The following is a 27,964-nucleotide window of genomic DNA, read 5'->3' on the forward strand; positions in this document are numbered from 1 at the left end:
CGTGGTGGGGTGCCAGATCTAGAGTTTGATAGCGTGTCCGGGGTGTTGCCTCGGTCTGTTCGTTCAACGGCAATGGCTTCACTTCTGGTAAGCCATCTTGAAGGTCCATAAAGCTGCATATCAGCAATGGAGTCGCGTCGAGTTCGGGTGAGGAGGTGATCCGTCAATCTTTTTTTGTGGCTGATGTGGTGGTGCCGGATGCAGGTGACGGACGTTGGTGTCAAGGTCAGAGATGTTCTGTTATCTTTTCAGTTTTGTCATGTTGGACCTTACGTGATTTTGTACTTTGATCTTTATGATATGAATGAGACACGTATTACCATGAAAAAAAGACAAATATTTCCGGTCGGGCCTCCAGCCCGGCATAGTAGGTATGAGCTCACTCACACGGCGATTTCGGCCTGCCCTGGCCCGGCCTTGTTGAGTTTTGGAGGCTAGGCCCGACCCATACCTCCCATCACTCCTGCCCCTTAGCTCAAAAAAAGGCACTCCTGCCCCAGCCCCAGACCTCGCCGCCGGCGTCCATGTCGTCGTTTCTCCACCGTCTCCCCCTCGTCCACACCCAAAACCCTACGCGGCGGAGGCGGCGCCGGAGCGCGAGACGGAGCGAGGCGAGTGGCCTCTCTGCTCACTCGCTCGGCTCCTGCTGTCTTGCCTTTCCCCTCCCCTCCCCCGCGAGCCGAGGACAGGCTGAAAATTGGAAATGCGCTCGTCTCGGTCGGTCGGACCGTCGGACCGCGTGACCGGTAATGCCTCCGTCCCGATTCCCTCTTCGATGCCCCCCCCCCCCCCCCCCCCCCCCGAGATTACCTGGTTATTTAGGCGTGATTGGTGTATTTGTATTGGTAATTCTGAATTATTGCTGCGGTGTCAGAAGATGGGCGCGTGCTTGAGTTCAGGCTTGCGCACCTTCAACTATTTAATTCGTCTGCTCGCGTATAAACCTCATGGACGCAGTTGTGGCGTTGTTTGTAATGCCACAGATCGTCGCTCAGTGCGGCAGTTGCTGAAATGAGACACCAACTCTGCCTGGGGGCTGGAGTAATCTGACTTAGTTGGTCGCGAATGGTACTGTTCGATTCAAGTATGCATGTTTTGGACCACGCAATGTCATCTGGTTATATGGATAATTCACGCCCCCGTCGGAGGAAGACGCTTATTACTAGATCAGGTACGACACTCCGGTGTAAGTTGTTCAGATTTGTTCTTTGCGGTCTTAGTGAGCTCAAGCAGTTTAGTTTGACCTCTTCATGGATGACCTCAAGGATCTGTTTAGTTTGTGTCTCAGACATGAGTGTTGCCGTGCTCTGGTTTACATCCACACTCACTAACAGAAAGGAAAAGCAATACCACTTGCATTAACAACCGAGTGATCTGATCACCAGTGGTGGAGCCTCGTCCAGTTTACACAGAGGAGGACCAGTCTTAATGGGATTGCAAAGTATGTACAAAAGAGAGATACTGGTAGTAATCTCACTCTAATTTACTTTGACCCTGCACTAAGCTCCACGACAGCTGATCACACTTACACTCACAATTGCTAATGTGAACATCATAAACTAAGTTAAAAAAACATCATAAAACATAATATTAATTTTTATATTTAGAGATGTGATATATGAGAACTCGGATGATACTTTGTTTCATATGATATGAATCAATTGCTGGACTACTGGATTGTTAACTGGTGCTATATGGGCTGTCAAACTCAAAAGCTTTGGTGGACTATATAAAAAGGGTGTACCCAGTGCTGAAAGCTCCCACACAAGGTGGGGTCTGGGGAAGGGAATTTCTAGACAGCCTTACCCTTGCATAATAATTCTGCAAGGAGGCTGGTTTGAACCCAGGACCTCCAGGCCACAAGTGGAGAGACTCTACCACTGTGCCAGGCCCGCCCTTCTTTGGTGGACTATATAGTTTCTGAAAATGGTGCTGCCTTGTTCTAGAGCCCTCCTGCATCCATCCCTCAGCCTGGTCCTTGGAACCTATTAATCCAGAAAAGGAATCTGTTTAGAACTGGTAATGAAATGCTATTGTCCTAGAAATAACATGCCTAGTTTTTTCCCCCATATTAAATAGGGATGGTGTTTTGAAGATAAAGGGATGGTGTTCTTTTGTTGCCACTGTTTTTGAATTTCTACGTGGCTCATTCTTGTGTATATATCAAGAGAGGAGAACACCCTAACCTTCTTTATATTGTTCTACCATATCACTTCTTTCTTGAAACCGAAGTATTGTAAGGTAGTTAGTAAGAAGGGATGAAAATATTAATATTATTTCGTACATAAAGAGGTCATACCCTGATTAAATCTATGGAAATCACTATATTATGAAAAAAATGCATATTTGCCTGATCCAAAATTTCCCCTTTCTGAATATATGTGTTGATGTTGGCACTTCAGCAATCTCCAGAAACTGTTCCCCAGATCACCTTAGTAACCCCATGGTTGCTTTAGATTATATGTTAATGAGCTAACTATGTTTCCTAGTCTAGTACTTCTCAACTGGTACATTGTCAAGAATTCTATTTTTCATGGATCCAGAGACCCCCACCCCTCCCTGGTTCCGATGTGACATTGTGCCTATCTTCAGGTTCGGATCTATGTTGGAGCCAGGGCTACTCCAGTTTTTTCCTTCAATAATTATATATGTAGGAATTGCCTATATATATTTATGCACATATATTTCTGTGATTCTTAAACTCTATCAAATTAACCTACTTTCACCTAGTTTTTGCCTTCTTTTGCTTTTATTCTCAATTAAATTTTAGCTTCATGTTCTTTTTGGCCCCTGATTTTTCACTGAAACTCCGTCACTGCCTATATCATATCTATCCTTTAAGTAAAACATGAACTTTCGTCGGTGCGTACCTTCTGCCACCAACACCACTCTCCTTTTGGCAGTTGAAGAATAATGCAGCAACCGGTGGTCCAAGATTGTAAAATGCTGAGAAGTCTCTGATGTTAAAATTTTGCCGCCATCCTGGTGCATAAACTGTCTGCCGTGCTCCCTGTTTGAATAGCACAAAAACAAGCCGATGAATACCGGCTGGTGGCCGTGGAGCTTCATAGGGAACTATTTCATTGCCTGAAACATTTGTATTCTATATTAGACTTGCTTTGCACAATTCAATTTTTTTAAGGTGAAGAATAAATTTGACCATTTCACAATATGGACTGCCACTGTTCTAACTATTTTGGGCGACAAGCTCCTCATCAGTTTGACATAGATATTCCCTGTAGTTCAGTGCCATTACTGCTGAGCCTGCTCCTTTTATACTCGCTGTAAATTCAGTAAATATAGATAATGTCCTGTGATGCCTTATTTGTTGACCTTCTTCTCAAACTATATACCTTAAGCTATATGTGCGGTTGGTCTCTACAGCCCAATATCATGTGCTGCATATCCACCATTGCATCCAGACATAAACATAGAAATATTGAAGTTGAAGATAGACTATCTACAGGCGGAACGTTTCCATTAGCGAGCATATAGAAAAAGGAGATAGGTCATTTGGTTGCCTATCATTAAATGCAATAATAAAATAGTAAACTCATGAGCTGTGGCATGTTATGGAATTTCTGTTTAGTCTGCTAAAAGCATTCCAAATTCTGTTTAAAATGTGAAATCTGCTTGCAATCTTGATTGAATGGCAGAGAAGCATGTCTATCTGCTAGCCCAAGCCTAACAGATTGGCTAAGCCAGGTAAATGGAATGGGCTGGTATATGGCTCGAAAGAAGTCTGCCATACATTTTCTTACTGCTAATGTAGTAATTTGGCCAAGTCACATTGCTAGTATCTTTTCTGTGGGAACATGACACTAGTGCTTTGTGATAACCATAACTATGGTTTGTCTGCTTGTGCTAATACGTATGTGTGAACTCTAGTAGGCAGCATCTTAAGGGAGGCTATAAAGCACCGTGATAATTTTTCAGATTAGTGTTCTAAGTGGCATTCTAGTATTTTGTCTTCACTTGGAAATGGAAGTTCCCATGTTTGAAGAATCTGAAGTATGTCTAAATTTGGAATATAGGTGCATCTTGTATTTATGCTGGCCACAGGTCAAACATTGTATACTGTCAAGCAGTGAAGCAGGTAACAGTTTCCATCAACTTGATGTCCAATTGAGATCTCACCACATTGACAAATGTCATCAAGTGGGGCCCACAGAAAGTTACATGGTGTCAGATACTCAACTGGGGCACTGTTGGCAGATAAATACTGTCCAACTGCTTAACCTGCATCAAAGACAGGTGCAGTCACATATTAGAGCGGGGCACCCCCCCCCCCCCCCCCTCTCTCTAAGGTGCTTTGCATTTGACTCACATGTATGAGGTATCTGTATTTGAGATGGTTATGTATAGTTTAGCCTTCAGTAGGGTAATCATAAAACTTTACTTGGAAACTAGATAGAGTTTATTCGTCTCAAACTCTCAGTTGCTGCAGTGTCACCTTAAATCCAAAAAGATTAAGTATAAGGGTATAGAACAAAAATGCCTAATTAAAGACAAAGAATCTCAGCATATGGTATATTAGCCTATTAAATAAACCTAATATGCATGTGTCAGTGACTGAAAGTGTACTCCTGTTTGCGATTAGTTTGACGATGGCTTGAATTAACCATTGACTTGATTCGTACTTTTTTTTGAGTAGTTGCAATAATTCTCTAAAACCCTTGTGCACATCTTCGCTTGCAAATTTTATTTTGTTGGAATTTATGTTGTCATTTGTCATATACTACCTCCGCTAGCCTACCAAAACATCATATATTTTAGAACGGAGGTAGTAGTTCATTAAGTAGCGGGCTTATGTGATTGTTCGAGCCAAAGGATTTCAAAGTACAGAACAATGAATATAATTTTTTTTGTGTGCATGGAGCAATTGAGGAAAGATATTGATACCCAAATAATCTGAGTAGTTTGCCGATTGTGTTATATGATAAATTGTTCAACCGTCTGCATATGTCATGTATGATTGTTCGACTATTGGAGATTATGTAAGGCGTTACCCACCAAAACGTGCATCTGTTGCCTCTGGGATGTCTGTCACCAACCTGTACAAAATAACCAACAAGACAACACCTTTAGATCATTGATCAGCAACAGGACTGTTCATACATGATGCAATATAAGCTACATAAACCTATGCCTAAATCATGTCAAATTAAGGAAAAAACAATGTACGATTAAATTGAAAGTTTTTTAAGGAGTTTTAAGTTGAAGAAACATGAATCCGATTAATTTATTAGTTATATGGTTTTTTTTAGATTGGTGATACTTTCTTAATAGCAAGTAGCTAACAAAATATTGACCAATCAGCCAAACAAAAAACTTGGTGTCACAAATAGGCAGCATGTTGAGTCAGAGGAACGTATGGAAATGTCAGTGTTTGGTACAAAATCAGTTACCCGTAAGTTTATCCAGCAGGAAATGTGAGCAATACGTGTTAACTTTAAGCATTAGCTGCTTAGCTCTAGCACCATTTTTCCTCTAACAGTACTATTGAGATTGCATCAATGCATATCTTGATGCTTTTCATGTTGATGTCATATTTAATGCCTTCTTCAATTAATGTGTTTGTCCCAGCTCACCATATCCTATATACCTAAGAGATTCATCTCCACTATCTTATTTATCTTGACATGCAGCCTATTCACATCATCAAGTAGGTTCACCATGTAAAAAGCTTTCCCACTAAATCTTCATGCGCATGCTCTCAGTAATTCTCCCGGAACCTTATTAAGGGCCATCTTTTCACTACTTTGTGTTTTGAAGTAATTAATAATCAAATTTTCAGAGTACCTAGTCCATGAGAAGGTGGTAAAACATCTTCTTGGAGACTGTAGAAACTATTAAGATTTATGCTGCAATATTTGGTTATTTAATTTCCGTGCTACCAAACAGTATCTACAGGAAAACTAATGAATGTTGATAAAAATGGCAATCTAAACAAAGAGACTTAGGTTAAGGGAGTTATGGTGCTAGAAAAGAATTAGGTTACCGCAATACTGTACTTTCTTACCCAATAGCATACAGAACAAGAGTTCCTCAGCTGTTGATGGATGGAAAAGAAACACCCCCCTCCTTTTTTGAGAGGGCTGCATTCCAATCCTGCAGGTTATCTATGTAAGGGGTTCTTGAACTATAAACATAAAAACAATGTTGCAAGAAGCAGTCATAGGTTTCTTAAGAAATTTGGCATCATTAGGTTAAGGAAGAAACTATGCAGTACTGTGTAATAAATATAACATGCTCACCAATGCAAATATTCCCTGTATTCCGGTTTGCTTGGACTTGGCGCGTCAGGATCCACCATAACCTTATAAGATGGGACATTTCTATCTTAGCATTGAGATAAAGACAAAAGAGGCAGTTGCATACCTTATAGAGGAGCCAGAGCACAACTCTACAGAGCAAAAAGAAGAATGCAATAGTGAGAAGCAGTGTGGTCAGGTATCTTCTTTTATATACTTTTATATAGCTAGCGGGTTCAGGCGGGATAGGGGATATTCTGATTAATTTTCTGGGTAGTTTTGTCTATTCGGTTATGTAGAGGATGTTCATAGCAACATGCATGTATGCCAACTTTAACATAAGAGAGCTTCAAACTCGAACTTTAAGCAAAGCAGACATATTTGGGCTTATCCTGCCCAATATTCTTGTATAGCACTGTACAAACAAGATACTAACATAGGGTGCAGACATATATTCTAAAGTAGCATGTACTATACTTGATCATTCCCAATGGTTATTTGTGATGTTCTTGTTCTCACTATAATATTCTTTGTGGCCTATATCTCTCGTATTTCTGTTATAAAAAATCACCCATGGAACATATATCTGTGGAAGTTAGGTATCCTTCTTTAGTGAAACATCATTCAGACTTGTGCATAAGGGTTTCTAAACGTAGGTTGCTTTGAGTAAGGATCTTGTATAGATCAGGGTATGCGTCACTCACTATGATTACCTTATCTGATTATTCTAGACACCACCCCTCACACGAGAGTCATCTTCTTTTTAACGTTTTGTTTGGATCAAAGGTCATTTTTCATATTATCTAACACAATAAACCTGCAAACTACATATATCATTTTCCTACAAGGTACTGTGTTACTTACAAGTATGTAGAGCTACATATATTGTGTACTTACAAGTGTGTAGAGCTTCGTCCGGTCACGACCTTCAATCTCCACCTGTGGTGCATTGAGCACGGCAGATGATCGTACCCCAGTGCCATTTGTAATCTCCTTCTCACCATAATTAATCCTCATGGCAGCTGACTTTACGAAAGGATCCAACACATCACCAATTACCTGGCTCAGTGCCAAAGGGTCCCTGCCCCGCGACATAACTTGGTTTTATTATTGTAGGAAGGCTACACAAGAGGATTTTACTGACACTTCGATCGACTAGGCTGTGAGAAATGCTCAATATGGTGGAAGGGCTGGCTGAAAATTTTCTGTGTGGAAGAACAGAGTAGTTCATCGTAAATTTATAGGAGTGAGGCATCCAACTTTATGTTCACAACATTCCATTGTGCACTATGAGCAAATGGAATCTAACTTTTCATAAAATATTATTATTTTCCTTATAGTTCTTCTTTGTTGCATGGAAATGTTGAGCACCTATCAATCTCCAGATGGCCTAGTTGTAGCTGTGGCTGGCCATGATCTTAGTGAATGGCCTGTATGGTAAGTTGTTCCTGCATATATTCCCCAAAGATCTGGAGGCATGTTTAAAGCTCCAAGAATTAGCCTCCCCTGCATGACGCCTTGCCTGGGCTAGGACAAAGGTTTGCAATGGGTCATTTCATGTTCAACGATACTTCTTTGAGTGGTGAGCACTCAGCTTTAGAGAGAATATTTCGATCAACATCAGAATGCAAGAGTATGAAACCCGGGGAGGTAGAAACAGGTCATAAGCAATTTTCATTGTTCTTGACAGCAATGGTAGTATCTAGTACTTCACCCTTCACCCTCGAGTGGAAAAGTATTCGCAGGTCCTATCTTACAGAGTTGTCACCTACTGAGGCTTCACATGGACCATAAAAACAGTCAGAGAGGCTTCACAAAGATAATGCTGAAGACCTTAAATCGTGGTAACGAATTAACAGGATGCGGCTGTTCTTGTTTACTTGAGAATAGCAGGGTGTCTTATTGTGATTACTTTCAGCGAACTCAGACTTCCTTTTAGGACTATGACATCGTATAACCAGATTAGGCAAGCTTAGTCTTTCTATACCTGGATATCATGAGGTAGCCTGCTTGACTATGTGAGGATGCCTAATTCTTCTAATGTGCAAAATGAAATATATATTCATTTTTTATTTCGATATCATCTACGCATGTATTCATGTTTGATTACCTCTTTCCTTGTGCACATTGCACAAAATACAGCTGCACATGACCAGCTGGAAGAAACAGGTACTGGATGAGCATCTCCTGGTTCAAGTTGCAGAATCAATGTCTTTGATATTGTCAGAATCAAGCCATATTCCAGATTCTCCATATCATTTGAAATCTGGCTGCGAGCAGAAATTTCACCCTTGATGATACAAATGGGCATTTGGAGATAGGTGTTATCACCTGGAGCTTGCATTCAAACTGTACCTGCAAGAATACTACATCCAGCTGCCTCGTCTCTCCACATAAACATCCATATCAGGCAATCAGCAGCGTGACGAAGAATCCATGCAGATTTTGTATTTTCAGCTGGGAATAAAAGGTGAGGACAACTGGCTGCTACATTTTGTACCCTTTAATTCCGCATAAACTTTGGAATAAGTGCTCCGTACTGTGCCAAAGCTTTTCTTTCACCTTTTCTAGTTAGCATATGTGTCAGCATACGTGCAAGACAACATTAGGCCTATTACTCCCTCCGTTCGGAATTACTTGTCTTAGAAATGGATGTATCTAGACATTTTTTAGTTCTAGATACATCCATTTCTGCGACAAGTAATTCGGAACGGAGGGAGTAGTATACAAAGAGCTTTGCAGAAGACAAGTTATATCTCCAAAATTTCTACCCAATCCCTTCATACAAAGAAGGGCCTTAAAGAAAGCATGACATATAAGGGTACCATCAGTTTTGCAGAAAACGTAACTGTATGTAGTACCAAGAGCTTGAGGAAAAAACATTTAGGGAAACCGGCTAAGAACAGGACCCTTAACCTAGTATCTCTGTTATTTAAGTGGTATAAGTTAGAGTTTCTGAAGAAATTTGTCGACCAAAGAGGGGGGCCACGGATACCTTTGGCATCAATGGTGCTCTGCCCGTGGTACGAACCCGTTGTTGACATTTGGATAACTAGTTTGCACGTGTACTGATACAAAATTTCTTGGAGACGTGCTAATGTACGGTGGGATCACAACCAACTTTTTTTAACGGAATATGCTCTAAATATCACAATCTTGTTGGAATAAAGGTACTGTGTTGCAGATCAGATGGGCATCTCCACCAGGACCTTGCTAGCAGAAAGGCAGAAGATCAACTTTAAATTGCTGAAAGTTCTCGCATGACAATCACAAGGGAAAGGCACCAAGGAATTTCCCCGCACCGCAAACTACCTACACCTGACTTTCGTGGATGAACTCTCTCCATGCATGCCAACCCTCGCTGCGGCGCTACCTATGCTTCGTCTATACTGTTTGAGGGCAGGCTGGAAACAGCGCTAAAGGTCATCTAATCCAGGTCAGAGCTGAATCTATTCTAGTGGAGTGCAGTCTTATCATTTGGCAATCCTGCATCTACAAATTGCTGATACAGCTTGCAGCATATATACTGTTTGTCATGACGGGCTACAGTACCGGCATGGCAGGCTGCAGTAGCAAAATGGGCCAAGAACAGGAAAACAGAGCAAGTCAGTCCCATAGTTGGCAACGGGGTGGCAGCTTGCTGATTGGTGGGTCCAGAGTCCAGAGACTGGGTCGGTGTGGATTGCACTCTGTTATGTAGAACGACAATGACAAGTGGGCCTAATAGTGGAGGAATGAGAGTGATGTACTTTATGTTCTCGGGTAACAAAAAGTGACCGTTATTCTCTCCAATTGCTTATCTCTTTTGCGTTCTCCCTTCCCCCTTTTTTCTGTGCTGTGACGGCGATCATATCTTAGGTGACGGGGACATAACATTGTTGCAGCAGCTTGTGCTGACTCCTGTGGGGCTATGTAATCTGTGCAAGATTTTCACTTTCTAAGAGCTTACAGGTTTGACATCTGGCATTTTTTTCCCTACACCTCTAGTTTTTTTCCATATCTCTAGCATTGATTTACTGGTTTCTCTAGCAATCTCAGGTCAATTAATCCAGTGTGAAGAACAGAACAGTGTGATAACACGCAGCAGCAAGAATGGGTTGGTCGGAGCAATTCAGGAATCTGGTTATCAATACTGCTGTATATTTACTTATCTTTCACCAGAGTAAAGAGGCAAAGCCTAGCCGTTGTCCATTGATCGTATATTTTGGATGGATCTAGCTGTTCAGAGTGAAGGGATTACTATACACATTCAACTGGAGCTGTCATAGATGGATGGGGTTCAAACATGGACTCAGATCTTCTCGACGGGTTTGAATGAGGAACGCGATGAGAACAAGAGCTAATTTGGACAAGATGCCAACATTTTCTATTAGCATACACACCGCTAGCGTCCATCTTAATCCTATTTCAGGGCCCTAGTCTCTGAAACTTCTTTGTACCATATTTCAGGGCCCTGGTTTCTGAAATGCCTTATATTTTGTGAAACAGTGTTGCTAAATCTCAGTCGACCAGACTTGGCTATGTCTCAGTCAATGCTATATTTGTGAGATTTTGCATGGAGATTTGCGCAAAAAATTAATTTAGTTTTTTTTTCTTATATGTTATGTACTTGAGTGAGAATTGCTTAAGTCTCAGTCGACTAAGACCTAGCGACATCCTTTGTAAAATTCCAGTCATTTTTGTTTTCATTTTGTATTTGTTATGTAAGTCTTGTATTTTTGTTTATTTTAGCTTTGGTTTTGTTGCAACTGCATCCTTCTATCCTTGAGAATTTGCCCGTCATCGATGCTCTGCATCCTTCTATCCTTGAGAATTTGCCCGTCATCGTTGCTCTAGATAGTCCAATATATTACTCCATCTGTTCCTAAAACTTGAACTGCAAAAAGTCTTATATTTAGATAGAGGTTATTACTTGTTAATATAAGCACGAATGCATTGGCTTTATATGCGAGTTGATTTCCCTTTCTATGATTATTCTTACAAACTTTCCAAATAGCCCTGAGATTTTCAAGTATTTTTTTCGCATGTGTGCATCAGTTTTTATCTTTGGTAAAATTTGCATTAATGTTCCATCTGCCTTCTTGGGCAGCGACTTTCAAGGTAGTACTTGCATACTCCCTCGTCCACATCTGAATATTTCAATATGAACTATATACAGACTGAAATGAGTGAACAAATACACTAAATCATGTCTATATACATCCGGTTCACAAAAGAGTTAGAACATCTTATATTTGTGAAGGTAGTGAATACAGCCAGTATACGTTGTATATAACATATACCGTATCACCACATACAACTAGGGGGACATACATTACACCTATTATGTATTTACATGTGCAACCGGTAGAAGAACCGGAATAGGGGGACATACATGGACATGGAGTATGTGAGCTCGAGCTCACATGCACCCTTGCTACAGTAAAATTGAAAAAATATTTTTAAAATTAAAAAATCTGATTTTTTTTGCAACAAACATTATGTGTGTTACACATGCGTGCCAATTTTCGTATGAAATGACATTTGTGGAGGCCTCAGCAAAAAAGACAAAATCATGCTCGAAAAAAAACTGTTTTGGAAGCATTTTAGAGCATCGATTTTGTTTTTTTTTCACCGAGACCTGCATGAATGTCATTTTGTCATGAAATTTGGCACGCATGTGAAAAAGACATCAATGTTTGTTGTCAAAAAATTTCAGATTTTTTTGAACTTTTTGAATATTTTTAAAATTTTACTGTAGCAACGGGTGCGTGTGAGCTCGAGCTCACAAGAGCACTTTCGGACATACATTACACTTATTATGTACTTACATGTGAAACTTGGAAGAAGGGGCCAGTGGAATGCGCAACCTGGCAAGGTGCAAATAGAGCATGGAGAATAGCGTGAAATACGAAACATAAAGAGGACATATATGAAAACTATGTGGTGAAAATAAGAGAGTAAGTGCTAGAAGCTCCCACATCAGGTGGGGTATGAGGAAGGATTATATGAGGCACGTCTTATCACTGCACAGTCCAACGCAGAGATGCTGTGTCAAATACAAGGCACAAGTGGGGAGTACTTCACCACTGTGTCAGGCTGTCCTTCTGGTGATTATAAGGTGTAAGGTCCAACTTACTATGGAACAACTTTTGGATAGCATACCAGAATAAAATATAACTTATTATTTTATACTAGTATACATGTAGATGTAACCGTTCGGATCTCCCTCACCTTCGTGCTTCACCAACTTCGAGTGTGGAGCTAGGCCAAATGCCCCAACTCCATGAAGCCAGTCCTGCGAAGCAAAGGCTTCACACTACCAAACGATCGTCCGTGTGAGAAGCTGGCATCAACGTGAGTAAGCTGGATTAGAGGATTTGAAGAAGCCACATGAGTTTCGAACAGGGCCTAAGTGTGTCTTCTCCAACAATGGCCTCACTAGAACGAGCTCCATGTAGACCTGCATTCCCCCACCCTCCATATTCATACCAACACCGAAAGTCTTCCCCTCAGTTGTCTCGGCTCTCTGTTGCACCGCCACACTACTTCACCTCTACACGACTACACCTCCTCCCGTGCACCTTCTTACGTACTATGCTACCTTTGACTACTATTTGCCCGACCCCAGAAACAAAGGCTCCACCATCTCCTTGCTAACGCCATTTTCACATTGTCATGCTACACTTTTCTCTATGAGTGAAATGCGTCATTAGTCCATTAACTCAAATTTGATTGCACATTTTAGGCCAACAACTCGAGAATTGATCGACTTAGGTCATAAACTCATTAATTTGATCAAATAAGGCCAAAACCAATGTGGGAAAGGAAAAAACTGGCCACATGTCAGCCTCCTGTGTACCGCTCGTGAACTAACCATTCATTATATGGATCTATTTGCAAAGTTGCTAGTTTTTTCTCATAAACCATGCTAACGACATATATGTTGAAAAAGTATATAAAAACTAGCTCTGCTGAAAATCGAACCCAAGCCCTTTGGCAATGCCAACCAACTCGCTGGCCAATTTAACATCAACCAATTTGTGTACTAATATGCTACCTAGTTTATATTAGAATACCTTTGACATTAACGGAATACAAATCATTTCCTAAGGGCATGGCCAACGGGCCATGTTGTATAGCTGCCCCATGTCTCACATTGGATTCAACAGTCCAGCTCATATGATCTTGCTGCCTACTGATCAAAAAGTGGACTCTTGTAGAGGAACTCACCTCCTCGTGAAAGCAAGAGAGAGAAGACAAAGCGAGAGAAATGACCCTAGTTGCGGTGCTCATGCTCTCCTTGCTCGAGAAAATGAAGAGCGCTTGTTCTCCTCCGTCTGTGGCACTAGGTCCCAAAGATGGTGGCATGTGTTGAGTGGCTAGAGTCACGAACGATGCTCTGAGTTTTCTTTGCTGCTGCGGATGTACTGGGGCAGCACCAAGTGATTCCCCCATAGTTCATGTCCCAAATCCACATGATCACGTGGATCCTTTCTTAAAGTTTCTTTCCTAAACCCACACCATATTCTCCACTTTCCTTCTGTTGGCGATCAGGCTGCTCATCAAATTAATGTGTGCTTAGGAAAGGATCGCGTGAATGTAGGAAAAGATTTGCATTCAATTAATGTCACTATATGATTGTAATATATAGTGGCCTCATTTTAGTACAAAACATTGATGTTGCACTGATTAGTGATACGCTTGTTGATGCCAATAAAGGGCATGGGTTTGAGTCCATGCAAGGTATATTTTTTATTACCCTTTTCCTTCATACACTGTTTGCACGATTTGTGAGAGAAAAAACCGGCCGTTTTGCAAATAGATACATGTAAAAAATGGTAAGTTCACGAGCGGTATAAGGGCAGCAGACATGGCAGCCACATGGTCGGTTTTTTTCCCTCCCGATCGGTTTTGGCCTCATTTGATCAAATTAACGAGTTTATGGCCTGAATCGATTAATTCCTGAGTTATTGGCCTAAAATGTGCAACCAATTTGAGTTAATGAACTAGTGGTGCATTTCACTCTTTCTCCATGTACCAAGTGTGGTGGACCGGCTGGATCATGTTCCAAGTGAACACTAACATGAGCCTAGCCGTCATGGGAGGTGGGGGAAGAAGATAAGGAACAAGAATACGAAACAGAGGTGTGGGCAAGCAAACCATGCCTAGGTAGGTGCACATATAGACTGTTGCACAATAAAGAGCACATTATCATTTTACTTAAATACAATATTAACTAGGCCAATAATTTGGTGGATATTTTAATGTTGTTGTAAAATGAAACAACACAGATTGGCATATCACTACTTTTTCTTCTTGACCAGATATCTTATAATTGGGCACAACTTGATCTGAGTGAGGCACTTGTACAATCTAAAACATTCTACTGAGTTACACCAACCTAGATTAATGGAATCTAGAATTTCCAGCCATGATATTTATTAGTGTGCCAAGATAGGCAAGTTCATTGCAAATGCATAAGAGAGTATCATGTCATCATTTTCTACCATCCACTTTCAAATTTAATGGATAATATTGCACCAATGCAAATACCAATATGGTTGTAACTCCTATAATAAGTTGTATGCTATCTAGTTACTTAACGCCAACCACAAATGATGACTAACACATCTATACAACACAATATATGTCTAATCTAAGGATGATTAATTCACTAAATAGAGTTATTATTTTCCTTGTTACCATTCATACGTGAGGACAAAAATATATGGGTAGGATATATACTCGGTAATATCTATATTTTGTAGTTATGTGATACATTAACATAAATAATTAACATTTTTTCCCTTTGTTATTCAAATAAAATATGTCAAGTGGTCGAAAATGCAAGATGTTTTGAATTACTTGGGCACTTTATTTGTCAGATTGAAATATCATGACACAATTTGTATTATGCAAATCTAGCCTTTGATTGAGGGTAGCTCAATCTTCATGGATCTTTGTATGATCTTATATGTAGGGAAATTACCATCTAACATTGGAGGCCCATTTCCCCATGAGAGCCCATTTGGTCGTTTTTTGCCACGTAAATTGTCAGGACTATGACACTCCAAGTTTACCAGTCAAGATCGCAAGTAATCTGGATATAGACTACTTTTCATAAGCCTCTTCCTTTTTGTGTTCCAGAAGTTCTTAATTTCATTATCTGTGTGTCCTGGCATTGAAATACAATGATTGGTATTTAGTTGTACGAAGGCTAATTTGCATGATACAAAAATCCGTTGTACAAGCTGGACGCTAATTCTGTACATACACAAATGAAAGGCAAATGGATATCATGCTTTCAATACACATAATATGGAGAAAAAACAAACCAATAAGTCATGGTGTGTAATAGCATCTATAGGCGCAAATACCCAATTTGGCCCCTATATATCCATGAAACACAGATAGGAGGGGTCGAGCCATTGATGGATCACAAATGTTGCACAAGACCATTGATGGATCTCGAAGTTGTCGATGAATATCTAGGAAATCTACAATGTTTTGTGCCTCTTGTTTTGGGAGACGGACATTTTCTGCTAGCTTGTCAAAATCATGAACATTGTGAACAACCTCACCCTCATCCTCCACAATACTGTTATGCAAGATCACACAACATGTCATCACCTCGCACAATGTCCCAGGGTCCCACAATTTTGCAGGTCCACAAAAAATAGCCCATCGATCTTGGAGCACTCGAAATGGCCCCTCCACATCCTTCCTAGCACCATCTTGCATTTGGGTAAGGAGAGTTATTTTGTTATCTTGGTCTTGGAGATAGCATTCACAATTGTCGTGCACTGTGGATAGATACCATTGACAAAGGTGGTACCACATGGTGTAGTTGTGACCGTTGACGGTTAGTTGCACTCCGGAGCCTCCCCATCACAAAGTATTTTAAACAATGGGGATCCCTAGCTAAAGCACGCGTGAGATTCTGGCATGCCAAATAAAGAGTGTTAAGTCCACAAGCTTTTGATTCCAGTGCTTCAAGTGTGATGGTGGGCCCTTTGGTGTGACCTTGGTATTGAGCTGCCAAATCTACCGGATAGTTCTTCCATCGCAAATGCATGTAAACGACTGAACTAATTAAGCATACTGGGAAAGCCTCTTGTTGCTCCAATTGCCAGAAGATTTGCTGTGCCATCAGTATTTGGTTATCTCACGTACTCTAGTTCAAACACATTCACTAAGGCAGACGAGAATCTCACCATTGCATCAATGCATGTGCCCTCTTCCATCTGAACATACTCATCGATGGCATCTGCAGCTGTGCCATATTCAAGCATCCTGATAGAAGCAGTGCATTCCTGGAGAGGAGAGAACGATAGTGCTACAGTACAATCCTTCCTCAATGTGAGCTAAGGATTATATTCCTTTGCACCCTCCATTATGTGGAAGAACAAATACATGCGCATCCGGTAGTTACGCCAAAAGAACCCCTCATGATATATTGGGCTAGCTTTGAAGTAGTTCTTGTAAACATCAATATGACCCTGTATCCTATTCCAAGTAACAGTTATCATGCCCGACATCAAACCCTAAAGTTTAGAACATACTTCTCTTCCCTCTCCACTGCTTCGAGGATGCTCATCATCATCATCTTCATATCAAAACGTAGTCGCCATCATCGGACACGATGATGACGAAACAAATAACTCCATTTAAATAAACTCATAATGTAGGGCAACAAACTCATCATCCAACGACTCCATCATGTCTCCTAAAAAATGTGCAACAAAAAAGATCAAAAAACACTCGAGACATTTTGTCAAACTTGTGGTGGGCTTGGTGTATGGCGGATGGACTAGGGTGTATCGGGGCGGTGTATGGGCAGGCGACGGGGTCAGGGGGTGATCCGGGTAGGGGCCAAATGGGGGGCATTGTTGGTGTTCGACGATAGAGCTTGGGGTGGGCGTAGAACGAGGAGAGTGCAACACACACAGAGAGACGTAACAGAGGAGGAAGATAGAAAGCCGGAGACGAGGGGGTGGTTTGGGAGGGTTTGATGTGGGGCTGGTTCGTCATATATGACGTGGAGGACATGCACGAACATCCCCATTTTTTGTCCCACATATGGGCTAGGTTTGGGGTTGTCCGCACAAATAGGACTACTTTGGGCAGACCCGTCGGAGATGTATTTATGTCCGAACAATGTTTGGACTTTTCGCTTCAACATACGGGGGAGATTTGAGGGTTTCCCTTGGAGATGCTCCAAGCTATTTTTTATAAATATTATTAGAACAATACATTGTTGTTTTTAAAACTTGTCAACATCCTAATTTTAGACCAAGATATCATATACATCATAGACTCATCCATATGTGTATTTTATCTCTTATTCTATATCATGTTGTTGCCTCTTGCTGTATAGTATGTGCCATAACGTGACATCTCGTGGGCAATGATCAATTAGGAGCACATAGTGAGCATCACATAGTAGGATCCAATAACCTTACCAGGTTTTCTTCAAAGTCCAAAAGCATATTCTTACTCTATGCTTGAAATGGAGGCATGTATTTCGTCTGAAGTCAAATGACACAAAGTTCGGTAAATTTTATAAAAAAATTCAACAACTGCAATACAACAAGTTAGTATCATTAAATACACAGTAAAAATACATTTCCATATTATATCCATCTAGTATTGTAGTTATTGATATTTATAAACTTTGCATCGTTTGACTCTAGACCCCAATAGACAGCAAAATTTCACTAGCTAGGGGGATGGCATTTGCGAACGTTTTTATGGCAAATTCTTCAGAAACAGGTAACAAATAATTTGGTTGTGAAAATTGCCAGGATTGCTTGAAGAAACTGCCATGTTCCCGCAACCTAAATTGCCGTGAAAAATGTTCGTTTTGCCATACACCTCCACTGAACGTTCGGTGGACAACATCACCGAATTTATAATCATTCTCTCAAGCATGAAGGGTGTATGAAGCATGTTCCGAAAGTTGCTAGGAAACGATGATAACCCCAAAGAGCACTGAGTCACTCGCCAAACAGACCTGGCCAGTGAACACGTGAAGAAATGACTATTTATGTTGTTTCTTTATTTAATATAATCACACACAAATTTCCTATTACCCTTCCGACCCATTTTACAAGGTTTTCTTCGACTCTCTTAAACGAGTTAATTGCACATTGGTTGCATAATTGGGGTAGTGCCAGCGAATTGGTATCACTTTCCGTAATTTTTACTTCTCAGTACCAAGACTGGGACGCGCGGCTACAGAACGATCTAAACTCCATATAAACAGGCATTGACGCTGAAACTGATCGATGAGGCCCTCCTATCAGGTGCCACAGTAGCCAATCAGCGCATATGCCCATGTGCTGACTTGGACAGGTCCGGCTCGGTCGCAAAAATAGTTTGATCTCCAGGGCGATGTTTGCCCTCCACACAAATTTAAATCGAAAACGCAATTGTCGCATTTTCAAACCGTTGATACATAAAGCAAAATGAAAATATGCTAAAGGGTGATTGGTTAGGGAATGCTTCCATCTTTTTTTCTCAATTTAACCGTGCAGCAAACACATGTACTCACAAAAATTGCTTCATGATTGACCTATTTGCCCTCCTAGTCTTTAATCACCACTGCTTAGCTTTCGATTTGTTTCTAACCATCAAATTAAATGTGAATAATCTGTCCTCTGAAAGAAAATAGTATTCACAAAAACTCATTCTTTCACAAGTTGTCGCTCGCCGTCACGTGTCGCCTAACTCCGTCAAGTTGGTTAGGAACGGGTTGACGTAATCACCGAAATGCCCCTGCCTAACGCCGGTACCCGCATCGTCGTCGAACACCATCCACTCTTTCGTGGCCACCGCCGTCGACGCCACGCCGGCGTCCTCCATGGGGACCGCCAGCGCCTTCGCTTCGTTGTCCTGCTCCACCATGCAGCCGCCGTCTTCGACGTGGGCCATGATGAGCTTCTCGAGGTCCCTGATGTCGTGGTCCGGGACGCGCTCCAGGGCCGGGAACTCGGCGGCGCTGAGCACGCCGAGGGCACGGCAGAGCTCGAAGTAGGACGACACCAGGGCGCTCTGCTCAGCCTCCTTCCGCAGCACCCGCACTCCCTGCATGGCCCTGCGCCGCCTCGCCGTGGCCACGGTCTCTCCCGGCCGCGGCCGAGGCATCGCCGTGGTCGGCGCCGAGCCCCCGAGGGCGGCGACGAGGTACTCGGCGATGCCGGCGCGCACCTGGCCGTACACGTCGAAGATCTCGACGACGGCGCATTCCATGGCGTCGAGGACGAGGCTCTGCCGCTCCATGCCGTCCCCGTAGGGGCGGATCTGTATGAGCAGGTCGAGCAGGTGCTGGCGCCTGGACAGGCGGTCCAGCAGGCGCGTCTCCTCGTCCTGGTCGCCGTTGGCGCCGGCGCCGTCGTCTTCCTCGGCGGCGAAGAGGGAGCGGGCGTCGAGGAAGCGGAAGTAGGCGCGCACGAGGGCGGAGAGGCCGGCCGAGGAGCGGTCCCGGAAGTCGGCGAGGTCGAAGGGCACGCGGCCGCCGGCGCGGGGCTGCGCGAGCAGGAGCAGGCGGTGCGCGAGCATGAGCGCCTTGAGCGCCACGGCCCAGCAGCGCGTCCGCCCCGCCCGGCGCGCGAGCGCCCACACGAGCGGCGACGGCGAGGAGGCGCGCGCGAGGTCCAGCACCCGCGCCGCGGCGCCGCGGTCCACGAAGCGGTCGTCGTGGCTGGTGGCGCGGATGACCGCCGCGTCCAGCTCCGCGGCGCCGCCCCTGACCCTGGCCGGCGAGCGCAGCGCCCCCGCGGCGCGCGTCAGGCACAGGCTCTTCTTGTCCTTGGCCGCCGCGGCGGCGCGCCTCCACCACTGCCGCGCCGTCGTCATTGCAGATGGAACGATCGATCGGTCGGTTGCCCCCTCCCGCCAGCCAACCCTGTGCTGGGCAGCGATCGGTGGATCAAGCACCTCGATCAAGCACGCGCGCACGTAGACGTAGGACAGGACAGAGCCCCGATGTATGGATGGATATGATATATGCGTCGACAGATGAATCCTGGGCCGCTGGAGCATGCGGCGGGGAAGGAGGAGGGGGGTGGGGAAGCGGCATTGCGTCAACGGACGACGTGTGCGGCACTATGGTGGTGGGATCATGGCATGGGGATGGAAGCACGCAAAGCCAACTGGCGCGCGCGCGGGGGGGAAGAAGGGAGGGAAATGGCCGACGATCTGCCCTCCTGCCAGCCAGGTAAATCCTTTCTAATTCTGGAGTGAGTGAGCCGGGACGCATGCCGTGTTTTTCAATTGCAAGTCAAGTCAAGCCAAGCCGCGATTGTTTCAAGCAGAGCTCCAACGTCCCCATCATCAGCAGCACGATACGGGGCAGGAGATGGCGTCCGTCCATGGATGGATGGATGCCCATTTACTTTGACCACCGCCCGACTCCGTGTCACGTCTTCTTGACGAATTGCTTGATGCATGCCAACATGCCGAGATGCAACCCGCCACTCCCCTTTCCCCTCCCCATTTGCTGCTGCTGGTAAGACGCTCTGCATTTCCGCTATGCAAGGAATGGAAAGGGGGCTAGCCCGGTTCCAAAATAGGCTTCGGACGGCACCGTCGCTCGCGCCAGACCAGACAAGCACACATGTTAGCTAGCTGCAACAATAATAATTTTAACAAACAAACTAGCGTGTGTGTTATCGCCAATTTTCTTCAAGGCCTAATAAGATTAAGAAATTTAATTAGCATTTGACTGACTTCTTCTCGCATCACATGGCTGCCCTTGCTCGCCACCGGCCGGCCGGTGCGAGTAGATCCATCGGACCAATTGCGAAATGCACTCAATCATCATCATCATCGTTGTCGTCCACTGGGGCTTGATCAATTGTTTGTGCGCCTGCGGCATCCATCCAAGGAGTAGGACCAAGGCAGATTCCGTACACACGTGCATTTCACAACGAATGGGCTCGCTGCCTTGTGCATCTTCAAGTACAGTTCACTGCCTCCGCTCTGTTTATCACATGATCTAACTACAATAACGGATTTCCTCTGCATTGTGGCGATGACTAACTGTGCTTACATTTGGACACCACCGACCGGCCTGTACGAACAGATTAGGACGTTCAGACCGACGGGAATGCAGACAAGAGACAATCATCGTCCGCGCGCTTCAATTGTTTGCGCGCATCTGCGTCCACGGGCCTTGTTCAGAAGCTAGCGGGGACTGTCGCGTATACTACCGGCACTGATGGTTAATACATATTTTGGATGATACGTGCACGTATGTAAGACTATGATAACGTGTGCTAGTTCTCACTTTATCAAGTCAAAACAGATAACGTGTGCTTTAATCCGCATATAAACATTATAGTCAGCAGTCGAGGGCGTTACTGACATTTCACAACACCCACAACTCCTAAAGCTGACAGACAACAGGGTAAACAAACAGTCAGATTCTGATTCTCAGGAATCCAGAGCCACAGCTGATTCTCAGGAATCCATAGCAAAGTGATTATCAGGAATCTGTAGCCCAAATAAAGGGGGCCTACGTCTCAGTTTCGATGGATAGATTCCATACCTACCGGCACTGCAGTTCCGAGTCACCGAGTTTTCTGCCTTTGTGCGTTTTGCAAATGCAGGAGTCTGTGGAGGGCCCTAGACCATTTTTTGAAATTGCAAACATTTGTTTTGGAACTTGTGAACAAGTTTTTTTTTTGCATAGGCGAACATTTTTGGAAATTCGGAACAACTTTTGAAATTCCAAAACACTTCTCGTTTTCAATGAACATTTTTTGAATTGACGAATATTTTTTGAATCAGCAATCATATTAAAAAAATTGGAAGCAATCTTTTCAAAAGAAAAAAAAGTCTATTTTACTACTCTGAATAAAGTGGGTAGTTCACTTTACCCCCGATCTGTTTTTCGGCTTCTTTTACTCCCCCAAACAAACTCAAACCGGACAAAACACCCCCCCGGCTGGTTTTTCCCCACCCGCTGCTGATGTGGCACTAGTCAACGGCGGTTTTGACCTAGGTGGGGCCCCTTGTCAGGTTTCTCTCTCTCTCTCCAGGTTAGATCCGTCGCCGCCCGAAGGAGCTCGCCTTGGGCCGATCCGGGCCCGAGCCACCCGCCCCACCTGCCTCACCGCGTCGCCCAGGAGCCGTCGCCCTCTCCCCGCCATCATGTCGCGTCCTGCCAGAGGAGCCCCGTCCCGCGCCGTTGCAGCTCGCCCCGCCCCCGCATCGCCGCCGCTTCGCCGACCCCCGCCATCCCGCCGCAACGCGAGCCCGCCCCGAGTACCCACCGCCGGTGGTGGCCACCACCGCCTCGACCCCGTGCGCCACCGCCTCCTGCCAACCCCGCCTGGCCCTACTCTGCTCGTCGGCGCGCCACCGCCTCCTGCCGACCCCGCCGGGCACGCCATCGCGCCGCCGCGCGAGCCCGCCCCCAGTACCCTACCGCCGGTGGTTGCCACCACCGCCTCGACCCCGTGCGTCACCGCCTCCTACCAACCCTGCCTGGCCCTGTGATACGTCTCCAACGTATCTATAATTTTTTATTGTTCCATGCTATTATATTATCTGCTTTGGATGTTTAATGGGCTTTACTATGCACTTTTATATTACTTTTGGGACTAACCTATTGACCCAGAGCCCAGTGCCAGTTTTTGTTTTTTTTCTTGTTTCAGTGTTTCGCAGAAAAGGAACATCAAACGGAGTCCAAACGGAATGAAACCTTCGGAAAGTTATTTTTGGAAAGAATGCAATACGGGAGACTTGGAGTGCACGTCAGGAGATCAACGAGGAGAGCACGAGGCAGGGGGGCGCGCCCACCCCCCTGGGCGCGCCCTCCACCCTCGTGGACCACTCGTGGCTCCCCTTACCGACTTTTTTCGCCTATATATTCCCATATACCCTAAAACCTTCGGGGAACAGAATAGATCGGGAGTTCCGCCGCTGCAAGCCTCTGTAGCCACCAAAACCCAATCGGGACCCTGTTCCGGCACCCTGCCGGAGGGGGGATCCCTCACCGGTGGCCATCTTCATCATCCCGGCGCTCTCCATGACGAGGAGGGAGTAGCTCACCCTCGGGGCTGAGGGTATGTACCAGTAGCTATGTGTTTGATCTCTCTCTCTCTCTCTCTCTCTCGTGTTCTTGAGGTGGTACGATCTTGATGTATCGCGAGCTTTGCTATTATAGTTGGATCTTATGATGTTTCTCCCCCTCTAATCTCTTGTAATGGATTGAGTTTTCCCTTTGAAGTTATCTTATCGGATTGAGTCTTTAAGGATGTGAGAACACTTGATGTATGTCTTGCATGTGCTTATCTGTGGTGACAATGGGATATCACGTGATTCACTTGATGTATGTTTTGGTGATCAACTTGCGGGTTCCGTGACCTCGTGAACTTATGCATAGGAGTTGGCACACGTTTTCGTCTTGACTCTCCGGTAGAAACTTTGGGACACTTTTTGAAGTTCTATGTGTTGGTTGAATAGATGAATCTGAGATTTTGTGATGCATATCGTATAATCATACCCACGGATACTTGAGGTGACATTGGAGTATCTAGGTGACATTAGGGTTTTGGTTAATTTGTATCTTAAGGTGTTATTCTAGTACGAACTCTAGGATAGATCGAACGGAAAGAATAGCTTCGTGCTATTTTACTACGGACTCTTGAATAGATCGATCTGAAAGAATAACTTTGAGGTGGTTTCGTACCCTACAATAATCTCTTCGTTTGTTCTCCGCTATTAGTGACTTTGGAGTGACTCTTTGTTGCATGTTGAGGGATAGTTATATGATCCAATTATGTTATTATTGTTGAGAGAACTTGCACTAGTGAAAGTATGAACCCTAGGCCTTGTTTCAACGCATTGCAATACCGTTTGTGCTCACTTTTATCATTAGTTACCTTGCTGTTTTTATATTTTCAGATTACAAATACTCATATCTATCATCCATATTGCACTTGTATCACCATCTCTTCGGCAAACTAGTGCACCTATACAATTTACCATTGTATTGGGTGTGTTGGGGACACAAGAGACTCTTTGTTATTTGGTTGCAGGGTTGTTTGAGAGAGACCATCTTCATCCTACGCCTCCCACGGATTGATAAACCATAGGTCATCCACTTGAGGGAAATTTGCTACTGTCCTACAAACCTCTGCACTTGGAGGCCCAACAACGTCTACAAGAAGAAGGTTGTGTAGTAGACATCAAGCTCTTTTCTGGCGCCATTGCCGGGGAGGCTAGGTAAGCGGCACTCACACCCTGTCAACTAAGCTCTTTTCTGGCGCCGTTGCCGGGGAGGTGAGTGCTTGAAGGTATATCTTTAGATCTTGCAATCGAATCTTTTAGTTTCTTGTTTTATCACTAGTTTAGTCTATAAAAGAAAACTACAAAAAAAATGGAATTGAGTTTGCCTCATATGCTTCATATTTTTAATATCTTTCGTGAGTATGATGGAAAGGAAAATTGTGCCAAAGTGTTAGAAGAAGAATGCATTAAAATGTTTGGCACTAAATCTTTGAATGATGAGCATGATTGCAATGTTGTTAGTATGAACTCCTTGAATATCCATTGTACTAATGATGATTGCACTAGTCATGATGAAAATATCTCTTATAAGCATGTCGATTTTTGTGGAGTGCATAGAATTTGCAAATACATACCAAAAAGGGAAGATAGATTTTGTAAGAAGCATAAGTACTTAGAAACTAAATGGTTGCAAGAAAGGCTAGATGTTTGTGCTGAAAATTTAAATTTTCTTGGTCGTACTTATGAACTTTGCAATGAAAGTGGTCATTTAACTATCCGATGCAAATTGTTTCATGATCTAATCGTTTCCAAAAATTGTGATGACTTGATTTCCCTTGCACATCATAATGAACTTAGTTTTCTTATGGGCTATGAAGAAATGAAACGTATAACTAACTATCTTCCAGTATTTGCCCGTGATGAACTTCTTAATTTTGATCTAGAGGAAATTTATATGTATTGTGCGGTGAATTGCATTGAAAATCCTTATATTGCCAATTACATAAAGAAAAGAAAACAAATGGAGGATGAAGAGAATACTAATGAAAGGGAAGGGACTTCCCAATATCCTCCTATTATTTTTTATGATGAATCAGGTAACGAGGAGGAGCTTTCTATTCAACCAATCTCATCAATAAGGAGCTCAAAAAAGAGGGATAAACCCGCACATGATGTGAAGAAGAAAAAGAAAAAAAACGGAGAAGCAAAGGTAAAAAGGTATCCCTCCCAAATGATGTTGCTCCTACTACTCATTGTGATGATGATAATTGATATACTATTGGTGCTATCCATACTATTAATGATGAGAGTGATTATGCTTATGATATGAAAAGGCTCAAGCTTGCGGATGCTATGTTTGATGAAGATGATGTTTTTGAGAATATATTTTCTGAAATTAATGTTTGTCCCAAGCTTGGGGATGCTACGTTCAATGATGATATTTTTGGCCTCCCAAGTTTTGATATGCAAATTTATAATGATGATAGCATACCTCCTACTTATGATGATTATATTGATGAAAGTGGGTTTGGAAGAGTGTCAACTTTAGGAAGTAATGATCCCACTATTTTGGAGGGTGTTGAATCTTATAATATTTATGAAAGTGGATTTGGAGAGGTCATGACTTTATTTAGTGATGAATCCACTATTTCGGAAGAGGTTCCAATTGATTATGAGAACAAAGTTGCTACTTATGATGATTATTATGATGATACTTATGCTATAAAAAGTAGTGATGATTATATTTATAAAACTTCTCATGATTATGATTACCCTTTTCCTGAACATTACTCTTTTAATGTGGAAACAATTTATAGTATTCGGGTTTTTTATGATACTCTCACTATTCCGAATGAGAAGAATTTTGCTTATGTGGAGAGTAGTAAATTTTCTATGCTTGTAGATCATGAAAAGAATGCTATAGGTGATAGTTATATTGTTGAATTCATTCACGATGCTACTGAAAATTATTATGAGGGAGGAACATTTGCTTGTAGGAATTGCAATAATATCAAGTTTCCTCTCTATGTGCTTAAAATTTTGAAGTTATGCTTGTTTTGCCTTCCTATGCTAGATGATTATTGTTCCCATAAGTTGTTTGCTCATAAAATCCCTATGCATAGGAAGTGGGTTAGGCTTAAATGTGCTAGTCATATTGTTCATGATGCTCTCTTTATGTTTCAGTTCTTATCTTTTATGTGAGCATCATTGAAATCATCATGCCTAGCTAGGGGCGTTAAACGATAGCGCTTGTTGGGAGGCAACCCAATTTTATTTTTGTTCCTTGATTTTTGCTCCTGTTTAGTAATGAATAAATCATCTAGCCTCTGGTTAGATGTGGTTTTGTGTTTTAATTAATGTTTGTGCCAAGTAAGACCTATAGGATCTTCTTGGATGACAGTTATTTGATCTTGCTGAAAATTGCAGAAACTTTCTGTTCACGAAAATAATTGTTAAAAATCACCAGAACGTGATAAAATATTGATTCCAATTGCTTCTGATCAATAAACAAATTGTCTAGGTCGTCCTATTTTGGCTGAAGTTTTGGAGTTCCAGAAGTTTGCGTTAGTTACAGATTACTACAGACTGTTCTGTTTTTGACAGATTCTGTTTTTTGTGTGTTGTTTGCTTATTTTGATGAATCTATGGCTAGTAAAATAGTTTATAAACCATAAAGAAGTTGGAATACAGTAGATTTAAAACCAATAAAAATAAAGAATGATTTCATTACAGTACCTTGAAGTGGTGTTTTGTTTTCTTTCGCTAACGGAGCTCACGAGATTTTCTGTTAAGTTTTGTGTTGTGAAGTTTTCAAGTTTTGGGTAAAGATTCGATGGACTACGGAATAAGGAGTGGCAAGAGCCTAAGCTTGGGGATGCCCAAGGCACCCCAAGGTAATATTCAAGGACAACCAAAAGCCTAAGCTTGGGGATGCCCCGGATGGCATCCCCTCTTTCGTCTTCGTTCATCGGTAACTTTACTTGGAGCTATATTTTTATTCACCACATGATATGTGTTTTGCTTGGAGCGTCATTTTATTTTCTTTTGTTTTGCTTGCTGTTTGAATAAAATACCAAGATCTGAAATTCTTAAATGTTAGAGAATCTTCACATAGTTACATAATTATTCGACTACTCATTGATCTTCACTTATATCTTTCGGAGTAGTTTGTTATTGCTCTAGTGCTTCACTTATATCTTTTAGAGCACGGCGGTGGATTTATTTTGTAGAAATTATTGAACTCCCATGCTTCACTTATATTATTTTGAGAGTCTTAAACAGCATGGTAATTTTCTTAAATTGGGAAATTAATCCTAATATGTTAGGTATTCAAGACTAGTAAAACTTTCTCATGAGTGTGTTGAATACTAAGAGAAGTTTGATGCTTGATGATTGTTTTGAGATATGGAGGTAGTGATATTAAAGTTGTGCTAGTTGAGTAATTGTGAAATTGATAAATACTTGTGTTGAAGTTTGCAAGTCCCGTAGCATGCACGTATGGTAAACGTTATGCAACAAATTTGAAACATGAGGTGTTCTTTGATTGTCCTCCTTATGAGTGGCGGTCGGGGACGAGCGATGGTCTTTTCCTACCAATCTATCCCCCCAGGAGCATGCGCGTAGTGCTTGGTTTTTGATGACTTGTAGATTTTTGCAATAAGTATGTGAGTTCTTTATGACTAATGTTGAGTCCATGGATCATACGCACT

At 42.8% G+C, this 27,964-nt stretch overlaps 2 protein-coding genes and 1 long non-coding RNA gene across 8 annotated transcripts; 1 reads left to right on the forward strand and 2 right to left on the reverse strand.

The window, feature by feature from the left end:
* Positions 1-444: 444 nt before the first annotated feature.
* On the forward strand, positions 445-10,965 carry LOC123122159 (uncharacterized). Of its 4 annotated transcripts, none has more exons than XR_006460092.1 (5): positions 445-746; positions 2,904-8,724; positions 9,439-10,016; positions 10,113-10,205; positions 10,284-10,965. It is a non-coding gene; the product is annotated as an uncharacterized lncRNA (long non-coding RNA). The 4 variants fall into 4 exon arrangements; XR_006460094.1 differs by having other exon boundaries at positions 453-746; positions 8,397-8,724; positions 9,425-10,016; XR_006460090.1 differs by having other exon boundaries at positions 455-746; positions 8,397-8,724.
* Positions 1,429-7,430, reverse strand: LOC123122157 (protein FLOWERING LOCUS T). Of its 3 annotated transcripts, none has more exons than XM_044542296.1 (6): positions 7,152-7,386; positions 6,258-6,406; positions 6,023-6,111; positions 5,014-5,054; positions 2,871-3,010; positions 1,429-1,985 (listed from the first exon to the last, which is right to left on the reverse strand). In XM_044542296.1, the coding sequence occupies exons 1-6, from the start codon at positions 7,256-7,258 to the stop codon at positions 1,726-1,728; spliced, it is 786 nt and encodes a 261-aa protein (XP_044398231.1). In that variant the 5' UTR covers positions 7,259-7,386; the 3' UTR covers positions 1,429-1,725. The 3 variants fall into 3 exon arrangements, with proteins under 3 accessions (XP_044398231.1, XP_044398232.1, XP_044398233.1); XM_044542297.1 differs by having other exon boundaries at positions 6,258-6,319; positions 7,152-7,291; XM_044542298.1 differs by lacking the exon at positions 6,023-6,111 and having other exon boundaries at positions 1,461-1,985; positions 2,871-3,087; positions 6,258-6,319; positions 7,152-7,430.
* A 7,903-nt stretch (positions 10,966-18,868) lies between the features above and the next one.
* LOC123125148 (putative clathrin assembly protein At1g25240) lies at positions 18,869-20,621 on the reverse strand. The gene has a single exon (XM_044545677.1). The coding sequence runs from the start codon at positions 20,277-20,279 to the stop codon at positions 18,951-18,953; it is 1,329 nt and encodes a 442-aa protein (XP_044401612.1). The 5' UTR covers positions 20,280-20,621; the 3' UTR covers positions 18,869-18,950.
* Positions 20,622-27,964: the final 7,343 nt, after the last annotated feature.

Source organism: Triticum aestivum, chromosome 5D, assembly GCF_018294505.1.
Source record: "Triticum aestivum cultivar Chinese Spring chromosome 5D, IWGSC CS RefSeq v2.1, whole genome shotgun sequence".
In the NCBI taxonomy this organism is placed as follows: domain Eukaryota; kingdom Viridiplantae; phylum Streptophyta; class Magnoliopsida; order Poales; family Poaceae; genus Triticum; species Triticum aestivum.